A 16332-nucleotide genomic window follows, 5' to 3' on the forward strand; every position below is an offset into this window, starting at 1 on the left:
AGTTATTGGTAGCACTGGAAAATAATAATACGATGACACGAGATGCTTCTCGAGCACTGTATAAATCTTTTAAAATCTCAATTTCATTTTTACAGTTATAATAAAAAATAACAACAACTGTAGAACGTTATGATGGAAACTATATATGATAAACTGGTAACTTTCTGTAAGTGATATATATAGGGGACATCGGGGCTAGTTGTCACAAGAAATATATAAAGCCAGTATAAAGTCCAAATAAGTGTTTTCATATTGGATTCAAATACTGAGTTCAGTAAATTTGGTGAATTCTGTACAATATCATCCCGGGTTTTTTTTTTTTTTTTTACATTTGGGTAAACAAGTGACTACAATAAATGCATTCAGCCAAGAGTCAATTACATAATGACAGTAGATTTTAAAAGTTAAACAAAGGTATTTTATTTTATTAAAATATATATATATATATATATATATATATATATATATATATATATATATATATATATATATATATATATATATATATATATATATATATCAGTCAGGGTAGATTTTTGTTGGGATTTTTAGTAAACAAACAAACAAAAAAAAACACGTAGAGAAATAAATGTATGGTTATGTTCAGTGAGTTTGTGTTTAATGAATGGTAGGCCTATTCATTGAATAAATCTTATTTGGAGCTTGGACTTTATGTATGTACCTGTGTTTGAAAATCAAATAACAGACATAGTAACACAAATAACTTCTAGAGTCTTCTAGAGTCGATTATACTTAAATGGCTTGCTGGCTTTCACATGACCTCTGAAAGCTGGTGATGGCCACAGGTCTGCTGGTGACAGATGTTATAGAGGGAATGTCATGACACACACACACACACACACTATCTTTGTGGGGACTCTCCATAGACTTAATGGTTTTTATACTGTACAAACTGTATATTCTATCTCCTTACACTAACAACTCTACCCCTAAACCTACCCATCACAGAAAACTTTCTGCATTTTTACATTTCCAAAAAAAAAAAACTCATTCTGTATGATTTATAAGCTTTTGTACCCATGGGGACCTCTATTTAGGTACCCACTGTGACACGAGTCCCCATGAGTCTGTGTGCATTCAGGTTGAAGTCCCCACCGGGATAGAAAAAATTGTACACACACACACACACACACACACACACACACACACACACACACACACACACACACACACACACACACACACACACACACACACAGACAGACATGACAGGCCTCTGTAAGGAAAGCAGATCAATTTAGCTCAAAGGGAAGTAATCATTCTATTTATAGGGAATTTTTGACAGAATTGAATCACTAATCAAATGAATCGCCCAGCAATCGATTGCAGACTATAATTTAGTCATGATTTCTATAAAGGGAATATGATGTTTTACTCGATTGATATCAACATTTGGGAAAGGAATTAGCCTTCACACACATACCAATCATCACATACTTCCTATAAAATATTCAATAGTTACTCAAAATGGCAAATGGCAGAATTAAAACATGCTAGTCAAACGTGTGGGTTAGACATGAATTATGCAACTGAATTAGCATTATTTGATTCAAGACCTCTTAGCATCATTTTGGAATGATCTGATGCAGTTTGATATGTAAAAGTGATAATTAAAACGTAATTTAGCCATAACTTACTCACCCAGTAAAATAATAAGATAAGACAAATGATATGAGAAAATATGTATTCTATTTTTATTTATTTATTAATAACTCAGAAAAAAAGTAAAAAATGGGCAAAACTGGCCCCTTTGTCTCAACTCATCTCATGCTTTTCCTTGTCATAGTCGGGATGTGCTGTCTTTGGAACTAGTTGTCTTGGGTTAAATGCCTAAAGTTGACAATGTTTTGGCTCGTAGCTTTCGATGCAATCGTCCATGGAGGAGTAGCCTAATCTCAGACTTGCTGGTGCCACAATGACAGAGTGCCTTGTTTTATGGTTTTGTGGAATTCTGCTTCTTGCTCAGTTTCACACAGTTGTGATCATGTCATCACTGCCTCATTTAATCTAATGTCCTACCAACCTAAATAAACGGGTCTTCACGTAGGCCTGCAGCTCAGTCAGACAGTGGGTGAAAGAAACTCCAGTCTTCATTATGACTTATCGATTTGCACAACATAAGCCTATTCATCTCACTTTCTTGCTCATATATCCAACAGACAGTGTTAGCATTGTCAATCACAAAATAAATAAATATGTGGACATATGTGGTCTGTTTTTGGAAGTAGATTTTTTTCTTTTATGTTATCTTAATCCTTCCTCTAAGTAAAAATAGTCCCTGCAATGTACAAAACAACCGGTCTACAAAATAAACGCCACAGCAATATTTCGGTAATATTATTAATATTTAAGTCCTCTGAGGTACAGTCAATAACTGAGATAAAAGATGGGATTTGAGAGAGAGAGAGAGAGAGAAAGCGAATCCGCGAAGTAATACGAGAGACATGAAAGTAGCGCCAGTTTCAGTTATGCGATGAGGGACTGAGGCATAAATGTGTTGCTGCCACAGACGAAATATTAGATAAGGTGACCGCTGAATGGTGCGATTGAACAACCGGAATTATTACCAAAGAATTACAAAGGGTAAATCAAATTAAGTAGGCCTAAATAACAAATTCACATCACACACATTTACAAGATTTCCCAGCAAAACTGGCAAAGCATATTTTATTATAATTGCTCATGCATTACACCATTACATAGTCATTCATCTCAAAATAAAATGAGCAGGTTTCAAAGTTCAAGATACAAAGTGCTGGAGAAAATGATCTGATGTCCTGCATCATACCCATTTTGGCATTGCATTGCACATAGGCCTATTTCATGAACAGTTCAAAACGACTATGTTCGTTTCATTCAGTGCACTTCTGATACATTTCAGTTCATCTGAAATACCTGATAAGCAATTCAAGCAATCAATAGGCTGCCGAGTCATGAATTTTATACAGCTGTTGTTAGACACTCTGAAGTATTTGCAGTACAACGTCATGAAGCAGATGGCATGCGAGCTGTCTGGCTCTCATAACTGTAGCATCTTATTCCTCGTGCCCATATCTGCATGCCTGCACAGTGAAGAGGACAGTAAGCTACTGGTGGATGAATGTAATTTGCATCACCTTATCACTTGGTTCACTTAAAAAGAAATGCTCTATTCAGAAGCGACAGAAGACTGAAAGAGAGGTCCAAAAGTCTGAGACCACACTGAAAATATATTTTATACACTGCAAAAAAATTATATGATCAATAAGTTACGACAACGTATGTTTTTACATTACTCCAAAATAAGTTAAGCAACTGTACTTAAAAATTTAAGGCAGCGACTTTTCAAAGCTACTACATTTATATGATATAAAAACAGTAATATTCTGAAAGTCTTCAATGTCACATGATCCTTCAGAAATCATTCTAATATGTTCATTTGGTGCTCAAGAAACATTTATTATTATTATTATCAATGATGAAAACAGTTGCTTAATATTTTTGTGGAAACCGTGAAATCTCATTTTCAGGATTCTTTGATGGAAATTAAGTTCAAAAGAACAGCATTTATTTGAAATCGAAATATTGTTATAACATAAATGTCTTTACTGTTAGTTTTGATCAATCTAATGCATCCTTGCTGAATAAAAAGTTAATTACTCTCCAAAATAATAATAAAAAGTTATTGACCTCAAACTTTTGAACGGTATAGGCCTATATGTAAATATTTAATAATTCAGGACTATTTCTTGGTCACTAATCAAATTAGTAAATTTGTGACACTGATCATGTGACTGTCAGATGTTAACAAAACACTCTTACGCTCATAATTTTACATATTTATTTATGAAAAAAGAATGCAAAATATATATTCACACTAGTGGTCTCAGACTTTATAGATTAGACTTTGTAGACCCCACTGTAGATCTACCCGCATGGCATCTGTGCATTTTTATTTTGGCATACAAAGTGCTAGTTTGGCCAAAAAAAATTATAACAAAAGTGTTAACACTTTATTTTAGTGTCATTGTTACACGTTACATGTGTTATAATAACTATAAATTATGAATAATTACATGCAACTAACCTTAAACCCACCTCTATTCTTAAACCATGCAAAAAGAGCATGTATTCAATTAATGTTACTCAGTACTCAGTACAGTATAATGACACTGTAACACGGACACCTTAAAATAAAGTGTAACCAAAAAAAGTTTGAGTCAAAATATGGTGCAGCAAAGCCTCTCCCAGCACCTCAATCAGACCTGAGCTTCAGTTCCGAATCTTCTTTACCTTTAGAGCAGCAATGGATATTTCAGCTACAGCATTCAACACATATTAGAGACTGTGTACAAGTCTACATCTGTATTATAAAAGTAACAATATAGCTAAACTATGGGCAGTGCAATCTGGCTTTTTCATAAAGTCATTGTGATAGTTTGTTTGTAAAAGTAATATTTATCTGTCCGCACTGGTTTCTGCCAGCCTATTATTCATTATGCCCAGGGCTCCGACCCCACCAGAGAATCCGTTGTGCCTGTTTGTTGAGCCGCACGGCCGCGGATGGCCGTTGGCCGTCTCAGACAGTTGTTTCTGCATGATCGCCAAGTTGACCTTATTAGCCGCCAGGAAGTCTCTCATGGAGATCATCTCTCCAGACATCCTGCGTCCATCCGTCTCGCTATCATTCACCGCATCCGTGTCTATGGATATGTTGCGAACACGTGTTCGGAGATGGCCCGGCATGACCGCGTTCCTACGGGGCCGGAGAGGCCTCCCGGGGCAGTGACGGCAATGTATCTTAAGCTTTTTCAGGAGCCAGTTGAGCACCTGTTTGATAACAATGGAAATGACGTTGAATAGCGAGTAAATGCAGCAAACGCCCATTAAAATAAAGAAAAAATTGGCGATTCGGTAGATGGTCTGGTTCTCGTATCTGGCTCGCTGGCTGCTGACCATATCCCCGAAGCCAATGGTGCTGAATGCCACAAAGCAGAAGTACAGCGAATCCAAGTACCCCCATCCCTCGATTGAGGAGTACATGGCCGAAGCACAACATGAAATGATCATTGCCGCCATGCAAAGAATCAACATGACACAATACACTGAGGGCTTCCATCCTGCAAGGTCTAGCCTCGCATTGCTCGAGTCTCGTCTGCTGTCGTGAGGTAAAACTCCTTTGCGTCGCCGTTGGACTTCATAGCAGGACTTGAGCACAAAAGCCAACACGGTTATTATTCTTTCCAAGAACAGATTGAAAAACAAAATGGTGGCTGCACAGCCAATGAGGCCATAAAAGATCAGGAAGATTTTGCCACCGACTGTGGCAGGAGTGGTCATTCCAAACCCTGTGGGAAATATGAGAGGAAGAAATGCAAAGTTATACCCACACTGTATATAACTGAATAAACCATTTCTGCCACAGGCTTATATTGAGCTGAATCACCACAAACTATTTTCTTCGTCCTCAAAGCGGGAGAAGAAAGTGTTGCTATTGGTGACAGATCTTGAAACATCTCCCACCTTTCCCATGTCACGCTGACTGAAATGCATATAACAAGTGGATTGCATTATTATTCTCATAAATGTTTTCCCCCTCACATAAAAGCCACCATTAAGGAGGACATTGTGAAGACAAGCACATTCACATCCTCAGCTCAGGTCTGAAGACTTTATCACATTCATTTCATAATGAGAAAGGAAATGAAACCAAACTAAACAGCAACAGTTAGATGAACACAATGTGGCGATGGCGAATAGCAAGACAATAAGCTACAAAGGTCTCCATTGTTTGGAAATTGTGAGGTTGTGTGGGTTCCCCTTTGGGAATTTTTTCCTTGAATTAGTGAGGAATACAGGCAAGGGAAACTGGGAAATTGTCTGAACACATCTTTTATTGTATTACCTGTAGTGTTCAATGCAGATAAACATCATTTTATTAAGTTAGGGAAGATATTAATGTCAATATTTGCCAACTTGGAATAGTAAAATGTATAGAAAACGAAGGAGGAAATATTTTCGACTGACTTCATATAACGATCCTTTATAAATCTCAGTTCTTGTGGTGTCAGATCTGAAACTGTACAAGAAGCAAGGTTTTCAAAAGCTGCAAAATTTCAGGCTAAGCCCAACATATTCACTTATAATATCAACTGGCCTCTAGTCTATAAGCAATAACTTTACACTAATAGCCACATGCAGACAGTGACCTGCATCAATAGTCTAACATCTCTCCTGCTGCTCAAGGGAACAGTTTGCAACACTTTACATTAGTGTTCATGCATGTTTCAAATATATTTAAACAAAATTTAATGAATTAAATTTTATAATACAAGTATCTCCACAAATAGATAAATATAAATAAAACACAACAACATAACACTAATGTAAACTGTAACCACAATTTCTGTGGTTGACTTGTATTCGTTAATAATAAATTACATATTTATCTTTTATATATATATATACATTTTTACATTTATATAAAAACAATTTTTTTTTGGAGGGGGACTTTATAAGAAATATTCACAGGATTAAAAATGGTGACAATATATACACACTATCATCATCTATTACTATTTATAAATGTTGTAAATACATTGTTAATATAAACCATATTGTGAATTTAGGTAGGCTATATTAATACAATATATCTTAAATAACATATATTTACGAATACTTGTACTGAATAGTCAGGATATATGTTCATGTTTTAATCATTCTTACCGATGGTGGAAACGACAGTACCGACAAAATAAAAGGCTCCAGTAAAATCCCAGCGTGGTCTGAGGGTGTCCACCCGTATTCCTGCAATGTTCGCCTCTTCATAATGTCTCAAGAACTTCTCCAGATCACTTTTGTTGAGATTGTACTTTTGGCTGAAAAGCTCAAACCTCTGAGCCCACCTTTCCTTCGCCTGTTTCTCCTTGGGATGCTCCAGGGCTGAAAACACCGCGGCTCCGCACAGGAGGTAGAGGATGATGAGGAGCAGCAACATTATGAACCTGGCATTATCTTCATTAGCAGGACCACAACAGCACGCGCCTCTACATGCCATTATGTGATACTGCTGGACAGGACTGGTAATAAAGTCTCCACATCTTACATTTTACGTTAGTGTACATGCAACTGTAAGAAACTTCGTCGTCTTCCATTATTCTTGGGCTGCATGTACACCAAATGTGCTGCATAAGCGCAATGATGATGAGAGATGCTCATTCCATCCTCTGAGAAAGGATTTAGTGCCAGCTGAAATCCTAGATGAGATTGTGGGTGGATCTGGTAGTTCAGCTCATCACATGTGATGCATCTCACTGGGTCTCATCGAAAATAATGTTTCGTACCTTGTTTCAATTCACTTCAGTCGCTGGTACGTCCATCAAGTGGTTGCATTTATGGGTTATTTTAAAATAAATGTTTATATGTAGCCTACATCATTTATTTATTTTTGCATGAGCTAGACCTACTTTAGTAAGCCTTCACGATGTTCAGTTGACAAACCTCACAACTATACACGTCCCCTGCGATTGCACGAAACTATCGGAGCCTAGACGGATATGGCAAGCCATTTGAAAAATTACACTTTAAAACCAAAACATATTTCTTTTCTTTTTTTTTTTTGCTGCTTGTTTTACTATTATAACCAAGAACTCCAATAGTGACTAATATAGTTTACTACTAATCAAATTAGTCTGATAATGCCACCAGTAATTTGCTACTATTCACAATTTTGCCATTAGATTCGGGGATCTGTGGTTCAGTCAGAAGTTAACAACTAGTCACAATCCAGTTTTACTGTCAAATACTTAGGTATTCACGATTATACTTTAAAGTTAAAAAAATGTTTTGAATGAATAGCAACAAATAGACACTTATACTTTCATCAGACACTTGCATGCTTTCCAATTATTACTGTAACATTTTTACTAGCCATATGACAAGAAAAAAAGGATCTTGTAATATGAATTAAGTATAGGTAACTAGGTTAATAAAACACTTTTCGTTGTAAATTTAAAGTAAAATACCGGCAGCTGGGTCTGGGTTGCCAGCCACTTAGTGTATTTTTACATGATTACTACTGTAATCAACATTTACCGTATAGTTCTGTTATTACAAAATATATGATGTATTTTACAGTATTAGTTTTGTCTATACAGCAATTCATTGTATTAATACAAAGGAATACTGTAATGACTGCTTTTCATATTATACTTATATTGAATATGTCATAACCTTACAAAGGTATAATATTTTACTTATTTAATGGCAAAGGAAATGGAAAACATCATACTCTGAATTTTAAAACATTTATTTTTTTTTAAAGAAAAAAGCAGAAAATGGTCATAAGCTAAAATGTCAATAAAGTGCAGTAAACCATTATCAATGAAAAATACAACAGTCTTATTTAATGTTAACATTCTTCAAAATGTGGCCTAAAATCAGATTGTACAAGTTTTTCAAAAATATATTCAGGGTTGATGTCAAAGGGCATAATAAGCAGAAAAGCAAAGCACTTTTCCAGCATTTTTGTGAACACCGGTAACATCAAAGCATGTGATTGCAGTAAGGTCATGTGTCCTGTTGCACTTCATAAAAGATGCCTAAAAATAATGCGTATACAGTTTTTTATTGATAAAATAAAATTGTTCAGTCATTGAATTATTTGCCGTAAACCTGATTACGATACTGAAATAAAGCACAATACTTATGTTAACACAGGATCTACATCCAGCCTGAAATGACAAATAAATAAAAAAAATAAATTTTTTTTGGAAAACTTTCCAAAGCAGGTTGTAAGAATAATGTATGTTAACTTTTGCCTATAATGTGAAACATCAATGTTCCTGTGTGTAAAGGCCCTGATATACTCACGGCAAAGTTCTTTTTCGTTCTTCATTTAGGGGTAAAACGATGTTCGAAATACGTGAGCAGTGATATATTGTTATCGAACATCCGTCGACACCCACTCTTGTTGAGCGGAGTTTAGAGGAATATGTAAAAACACAACAAAATTGAGAAAACAGCAAGCATTTTTTAAATAAAGCATAAGAAAAGCATCTGATAATCAGAGCAAAGTGGATATGTTTGGACAAGCTCTGCAATTCAGCACTCTAGTAAAGTCACGTCACGTTTAGCACTTACAGATTGCTTAAAATCAAGCAGCTTTATCGTATTAAACATGAAAAAGATTGTCAGAGTCTCGTTTCATCAGAAGTACAACTTTATTTTCTACTATAAAGCAGCTCTCCAGTGTGTTCATGTTTTCACTCACGATGTCTGATCTCGACCGACTGAACAGGCCAATTGAACAAGAAAAGATTTCCACGTGAAAGAAGGCGGAGCCTCAGAGCACAACTACCTACGATGTAATCGCCACAGACCAATGGTCGTACAAAGGTGTTTACCAGCCGGAGCGAAATTTTCGCTTTGGCAAGCAGTTTCGAACTCCCAAACCAACTCCCCTCCAAACCAACTTTGTTTTGGCCTGATTTTGTTCGAAATGACGTCACATCAGTTCGTTCTTCAATTTCACTTGGAGTATATCAGGGCCTTAAGCTCCAGAAAAGATTGACTTACCGTATACTCAGATGAACATTCGTTTATACGTCTTCTCACACTCCAATTTCCACTTATCCTTATCACAGGCACATTTTCTTTTCTTTTTTACTCCGGGGAAAAATGACTTCTCTGTCACAGGCAAACTGATGCTTGAAAAGCGAACAGACGCTCACAAAAGCTTAAAACGACCCACAAATTTGCTCAAATGTCTTTTAATGATCACATTAAACCCTGAAGAGTGGACATAAAACACATTGGGAGAGAAGTTAAAATGTATTTCTTGACCTAGAAACTTGAAATGAGTGAATCAACCCCATAATGTACACTTCTACAGTGTGATACTGAATTATGAATGAAATGGTCTAAAAACAGAAAAATGCTGTATATTTAGACATTCTACTGTTAGAAATTACAGTTTTACAGTAGCAAATCTGGACTAATAAATAAGAATTTGAATAGTCTCTAGTAAAAATCGAATAGGCGCGAGTGACAACTGTAATACCCACTAGTCGGAGCACTACATATATCTAGATTCCTAGTTAGTTTCAAAGAATAAAAGTAAAAACAGCTTGCCACATGATGCCTTCATGTCTATACAATCCTCACACATGCAAGTATCACAAAACACAAGACACCTGTAGCCTGATTGTGCATGTGCAACTTTATCAGTAACCAGACACAATAAATGCTAAATGAATAGGCTACACGAAAATGTAAAATGCCCCAGTAAAGTGTAGACCAATTTGTAAAATGTTGGAATATGTCCATAGTTCATTTAATAAACTTCATCTGTGGTTACCCCAGGTAAGAGACAAATGTGTGAACTTGAGGAGAACTGTATTCATATTTACACTAAATCCACCTTTGGAACAGTCAGTGAAACAACTGGAAAAATGTCTAAGAAAAGTGAAGATAGAAAATCTAAACTATGCGTTTAAGCAACATGGGGACAATTATTAGTAATAGCAGGGATGCAGTTGGAATAGTTAACAGTAATCACTCTGTGAATAATAAACATAATGATCCTCCTCAGCCAGATTGCTATGTTAGGTATTATTCTAATGATCCGAGATCAGTACTAAAATACCTTTTTAGAATGGAGGAGAGCTCTCTAATAATCTGATCAAAGTCTAAAACGGTTCCAACAAATGTCACAGACGACTGTGCAGGACATAATTCAGTTCCACCCAAAATTGAATATTTCATTGTCATTAAAATGTACAATAGAAACTCTACAAGCGACATACTAGCTGTAACTTTTCTGTACAGATGTGCTGGAGGCAAAGGTCCAAGATAACATAAAAATAATGCAGAATCACAATATTTGTTGATTATAGGACGAAAAAACTGTATGGGGGGCCACAGGGAATTCCTGTATCAATGTAGTGCTAAATTCCAATGTTGCTAGGCAACATGACAATTTCAGGATAAGCAAGGAACAGCACCAATTGTTCTGTATTTTGAACACATTCAATTCATCTGTGATGCCGGGGGAGCACAGTCCTCCTAAACATATTCCTGCTTCACTGTAGCCGGGAATGAAAAAATCTATCCGCCCTTGGCGGATTCACCCAGAATTCATTTCAGAGGACATGTCCATAATCAAACTTAAAAAAAACAATTTGAGATGTTTTCACCATTTCATTTACCGTAGTTCTCTTTTTATCTGAACTCTACCTAACAAATCTGTTTGAAAATGGATTTGAAAAATTGCTTTTCTTATTTTTATAATAAAAAAACCCAATATAATTTCATGTTCCTGAATTGAGGTGTAAATATGATTGGGTCAAAGCAATTGACGGTTGTTTCACGGAATAAAAACATTATTGGATTGCTATTTTCTACATACATTACTGGCTTTTAAGAAAAGCACAAGCTCTTTCTGACACTGCAACTGAAAAATGTATTACATAGTTCAAAGCTTTCTGGATGTAAAATGGAATTTATTTGGCATTTTTACAAAAATGTTTATGATAAATGCATAACTAAACATCTCTACAGTGTCTATAACAACAAAAGACTAAAACACAGCATTAAGGGTGCACACTATTATGGTGTACTGTATATGTACCTACCATTGCTGTCAAGGGTTAAAGGGTGTCATTAAGGTGGCTAAACAAGAGCGAACTGAACAGACAGAGAGCAGAGTGAGACGCTGGTGGTCTGATTTCCATAATAATTCTGTCTTTTGCAGATGATCCCAGCTGCTTGAACTCCTCAAGAAGGTACCCATACATTTCCATGAGTGTCTGGGGCTTGAGTGTGTGGAATATTCCAGATCCAAGGCTTATCTGCAAGGAGAAGAAAACACAACTGAAATGCAACAGCATACATTTACTGGAAACCTGCTCAATGCAGTTCATGATACTTTGAGTCAGTCAGTGCAGAAATACATATTTACTCTGGGCCAACAAAGATTCCCGGCATGGAAAAGAAGGTTCTGACCTCTTCCTCAAGGGTGATCTCTCCCTTGACATATACTTACCTGTGACATAACTACTATATGAAGGATCATGCACACACTGTGTGGTTTACTTAGTAATGAATTATAGGATATAGACTTCTAGAAAAGACAGTAGAGCAGCAGTATCCATGGAAACCAGCTGACAACTGGATTCAATCACAAAAACAACACAGCAGTTAAAATACCTCTAAAAAGCTCATGAAACAAAATGATGCGGCAAATTAGTCAAAAAGGCTCATTGTTAAACAGCTTAGATAAAATACCAATGATATGAGAACATTAGACATTTATGACTTACATAAAATGTAACTGTCACTTATCTCAAAGGAGTTCTCACAGATAATTGGGTGAAATGCAGGGGCATACAATAGTCAATCTTCTAAAAGCTAGTATATAAAATATATGAAATGCTGGATGCTACATCACACATTTATTCATTTATATATATTTATATATATATATATATATATACAGTGAGGAAAATAAGTATTTGAACACCCTTCTGTTTTGCAAGTTCTCCCACTTAGAAATCATGGAGGGGTCTGAAATTGTCATCGTAGGTGCATGTCCACTGTGAGAGACATAATCTAAAAAAAAAAATCCAGAAATCACAATGTATGATTTTTTAACTATTTATTTGTATGATACAGCTGCAAATAAGTATTTGACCACCTGAGAAAATCAATGTTAATATTTGGTACAGTAGCCTTTGTTTGCAATTACAGAGGTCAAACGTTTCCTGTAGTTTTTCACCAGGTTTGCACACACTGCAGGAGGGATTTTGGCCCACTCCTCCACACAGATCTTCTCTAGATCAGTCAGGTTTCTGGGCTGTCGCTGAGAAACACGGAGTTTGAGCTCCCTCCAAAGATTCTCTATTGGGTTTAGGTCTGGAGACTGGCTAGGCCACGCCAGAACCTTGATATGCTTCTTACAGAGCCACTCCTTGGTTATCCTGGCTGTGTGCTTCGGGTCATTGTCATGTTGGAAGACCCAGCCTCGACCCATCTTCAATGCTCTAACTGAGGGAAGGAGGTTGTTCCCCAAAATCTCGCAATACATGGCCCCGGTCATCCTCTCCTTAATACAGTGCAGTCGCCCTGTCCCATGTGCAGAAAAACACCCCCAAAGCATGATGCTACCACCCCCATGCTTCACAGTAGGGATGGTGTTCTTGGGATGGTACTCATCATTCTTCTTCCTCCAAACACGTTTAGTGGAATTATGACCAAAAAGTTCTATTTTGGTCTCATCTGACCACATGACTTTCTCCCATGACTCCTCTGGACCATCCAAATGGTCATTGGCAAACTTAAGACGGGCCTTGACATGTGCTGGTTTAAGCAGGGGAACCTTCCGTGCCATGCATGATTTCAAACCATGACGTCTTAGTGTATTACCAACAGTAACCTTGGAAACGGTGGTCCCAGCTCTTTTCAGGTCATTGACCAGCTCCTCCCGTGTAGTTCTGGGCTGATTTCTCACCTTTCTTAGGATCATTGAGACCCCACGAGGTGAGATCTTGCATGGAGCCCCAGTCCGAGGGAGATTGACAGTCATGTTTAGCTTCCATTTTCTACTGATTGCTCCAATAGTGGACCTTTTTTCACCAAGCTGCTTGGCAATTTCCCCGTAGCCCTTTCCAGCCTTGTGGAGGTGTACAATTTTGTCTCTAGTGTCTTTGGACAGCTCTTTGGTTTTGGCCATGTTAGTAGTTGGATTCTTACTGATTGTATGGGGTGGACAGGTGTCTTTATGCAGCTAACGACCTCAAACAGGTGCATCTAATTTAGGATAATAAATGGAGTGGAGGTGGACATTTTAAAGGCAGACTAACAGGTCTTTGAGGGTCAGAATTCTAGCTGATAGACAGGTGTTCAAATACTTATTTGCAGCTGTATCATACAAATAAATAGTTAAAAAATCATATATTGTGATTTCTGGATTTTTTTTTTTTAGATTATGTCTCTCACAGTGGACATGCACCTACGATGACAATTTCAGACCCCTCCATGATTTCCAAGTGGGAGAACTTGCAAAATAGCAGGGTGTTCAAATACTTATTTTCCTCACTATCTATCTATCTATCTATCTATCTATCTATCTATCTATCTATCTATCTATCTATCTATCTATCTATCTATCTATCTATCTATCTATCTATCTATCTATCTATCTATCTATCTATCTATCTATCTATCTATCTATATCACTGCCACAATGATAGGGTAGTGGTTGCGAAGTTGTTGCCAGATTCACGTTCATCTGTTTCGGATAATAATAATAATAATAATAATAATTTGTTACATTTATATAGCGCTTTTCCAGGTACTCAAAGCGCTTTACATGAAAGTGGGAATCTCCTCAACCACCACCAATGTGCAGCATCCACCTGGATGATGCGACGGCAGCCATATTGCGCCAGAACGCCCACCACACACCAGCTTACTGGTGGAGAGGAGACAGTGATGAAGCCAATCAGTATATGGGGATGATTAGGAGGCCATGATGGACAGAGGCCAAGGGGCAAATTTGGCCAGGATGCCGGGGTACACCCCTACTCTTTTTCGAAGGACATCCTGGGATTTTTAATGACCACAGAGAGCCAGGACCTCGGTTTAACGTCTCATCCGAAGGACGGTGCTCTTTGACAGTGTAAGAACTGATTTTCCTGCTTAAACAAAACGCACCCTGCAATAAAGCCATAAAATGCACCCTGGTCAGCAGATAGCAAAGACAGAGCACAAAACCTTGTCCTGCCCAAACTTATCTCCTTGTCCCCTTGTTTGACTTCAACTCATCCCCCCTCTCCTTCCTCAAGGCACTGAAAGTTCATTAAGAATGTCTATATAACACATATGGTGTATCTTGTGAATCATTTTAAGTGTCGCAGTGCGATTGGTAAAATGGTCTTAATTTCATTGCAGTCATTGGTTTAATGAAAAAGATTGCGAACTTAGGAGAATCCTGTATCTCCTCTCTGGCTGATATCTCTTTACGATATCTCCTGAAACCAGGTGCTCCCCCCTGGGGTACATGGATTGGCCCAAACAACTCTAAACAACATTTGTATAACCCCTGTTGTTCTGGTCTGGTATTTAAGGTGAGGGGACAGAGCAATCTTTGGGACTCTTTTACCAGGATCATCCCCCATAGTAATGTGTCAGGGCTTTCCAACCGGAAAGCACTGAAACATCACTATGGGGGATGATCCTGGTAAAAGAGTCCCAAAGATTGCTCTGTCCCCTCACCTTAAATACCAGACCAGAACAACAGGGGTTATACAAATGTTGTTTAGAGTTGTTTGGGCCAATCCATGTACCCCAGGGGGGAGCACCTGGTTTCAGGAGATATCGTAAAGAGATATCAGCCAGAGAGGAGATACAGGATTCTCCTAAGTTCGCAATCTTTTTCATTAAACCAATGACTGCAATGAAATTAAGACCATTTTACCAATCGCACTGCGACACTTAAAATGATTCACAAGATACACCATATGTGTTATATAGACATTCTTAATGAACTTTCAGTGCCTTGAGGAAGGAGAGGGGGGATGAGTTGAAGTCAAACAAGGGGACAAGGAGATAAGTTTGGGCAGGACAAGGTTTTGTGCTCTGTCTTTGCTATCTGCTGACCAGGGTGCATTTTATGGCTTTATTGCAGGGTGCGTTTTGTTTAAGCAGGAAAATCAGTTCTTACAGACGGCCCCTGGCCCCTTGGGACAGATTTAGATCAGGCCTAAGGGGACATTTTTTGGACATTTTCCTGTTTCCACATTTTCAGTGTTATTCTCTGAGTGTTCATAGGGCTGACCACTTCTTGGCCGGGTTTGCTTCCACCTGCACTTGGTTGCGTTGGTATTCAGTCTGTAGAATGATGTCGTTGTATCAAGTCTGTTTGCGTTGGTCAGCATGATCAGAAAGTGTCATTGGAAAGTGTCATTATAACGCTTTGCGGAAACATCTTTGTCCTCCCTAGGATGTTTTAACTGACCCTTTGAGAAGTCCTCGGTCACCTTCAAGCAGAAGGTTTCATTTGCCGGGTAGATCAGTAGTCCATAGTTGAAGGAATCATTTCACTGATGACGCTCCACTGCGTGTGAGACACCTGAACAATTTCTGAATGACCAATACCAATAATTGAACACTGATGTATTTGTGGTTATTGTAAGATGAGGAAAAAGTTATTGGATAAACACAAGAACACAAGATAACACAACATGATGTACTCAAACATGTGAAACTCAAAAGTCAAAGGTGCGAGTGGTAAATATGGTCTCTTTTTCAGAATCATATATTTAATGAACAGGT

The 16332-nt window shown here is 37.5% G+C and overlaps 3 protein-coding genes across 3 annotated transcripts in view; all 3 read right to left on the minus strand.

Moving 5' to 3' along the window:
* Positions 1-16332, minus strand: part of nrxn3a (neurexin 3a) — a 759351-nt gene that overhangs the window by 105912 nt on the left and 637107 nt on the right. The window lies entirely within an intron of this gene.
* kcnk13a (potassium channel, subfamily K, member 13a) lies at positions 4105-7110 on the minus strand. Its single transcript, XM_084393007.1, has 2 exons — positions 6727-7110; positions 4105-5348 (listed from the first exon to the last, which is right to left on the minus strand). The coding sequence occupies exons 1-2, from the start codon at positions 7055-7057 to the stop codon at positions 4459-4461; spliced, it is 1221 nt and encodes a 406-aa protein (XP_084249133.1). The 5' UTR covers positions 7058-7110; the 3' UTR covers positions 4105-4458.
* The window catches only part of tdp1 (tyrosyl-DNA phosphodiesterase 1), a 44828-nt gene continuing 38253 nt past the window's right edge, over positions 9758-16332 (minus strand). Inside the window, exon 16 of the mRNA XM_084392932.1 lies at positions 9758-11849. Within this exon, the coding sequence (XP_084249058.1) occupies positions 11776-11849 (74 nt within the window). The 3' untranslated portion in view covers positions 9758-11775. The remainder of the gene's footprint in view (positions 11850-16332) is intronic.

Source organism: Rutilus rutilus (genome assembly GCF_951802725.1).
Source record: "Rutilus rutilus genome assembly, chromosome: 21".
NCBI lineage: Eukaryota > Metazoa > Chordata > Actinopteri > Cypriniformes > Leuciscidae > Rutilus > Rutilus rutilus.

Excerpts from the sequence above, each read along its gene's own strand:
- kcnk13a (XM_084393007.1), bottom strand. The coding sequence starts at position 7,057 with ATGGCATGTAGAGGCGCGTGCTGTTGTGGTCCTGCTAATGAAGATAAT. Across the intron at positions 5,349-6,726 it reads TACTGTCGTTTCCACCATCG|GGTTTGGAATGACCACTCCT; the intron begins GTAAGAATGATT and ends TATTTCCCACAG.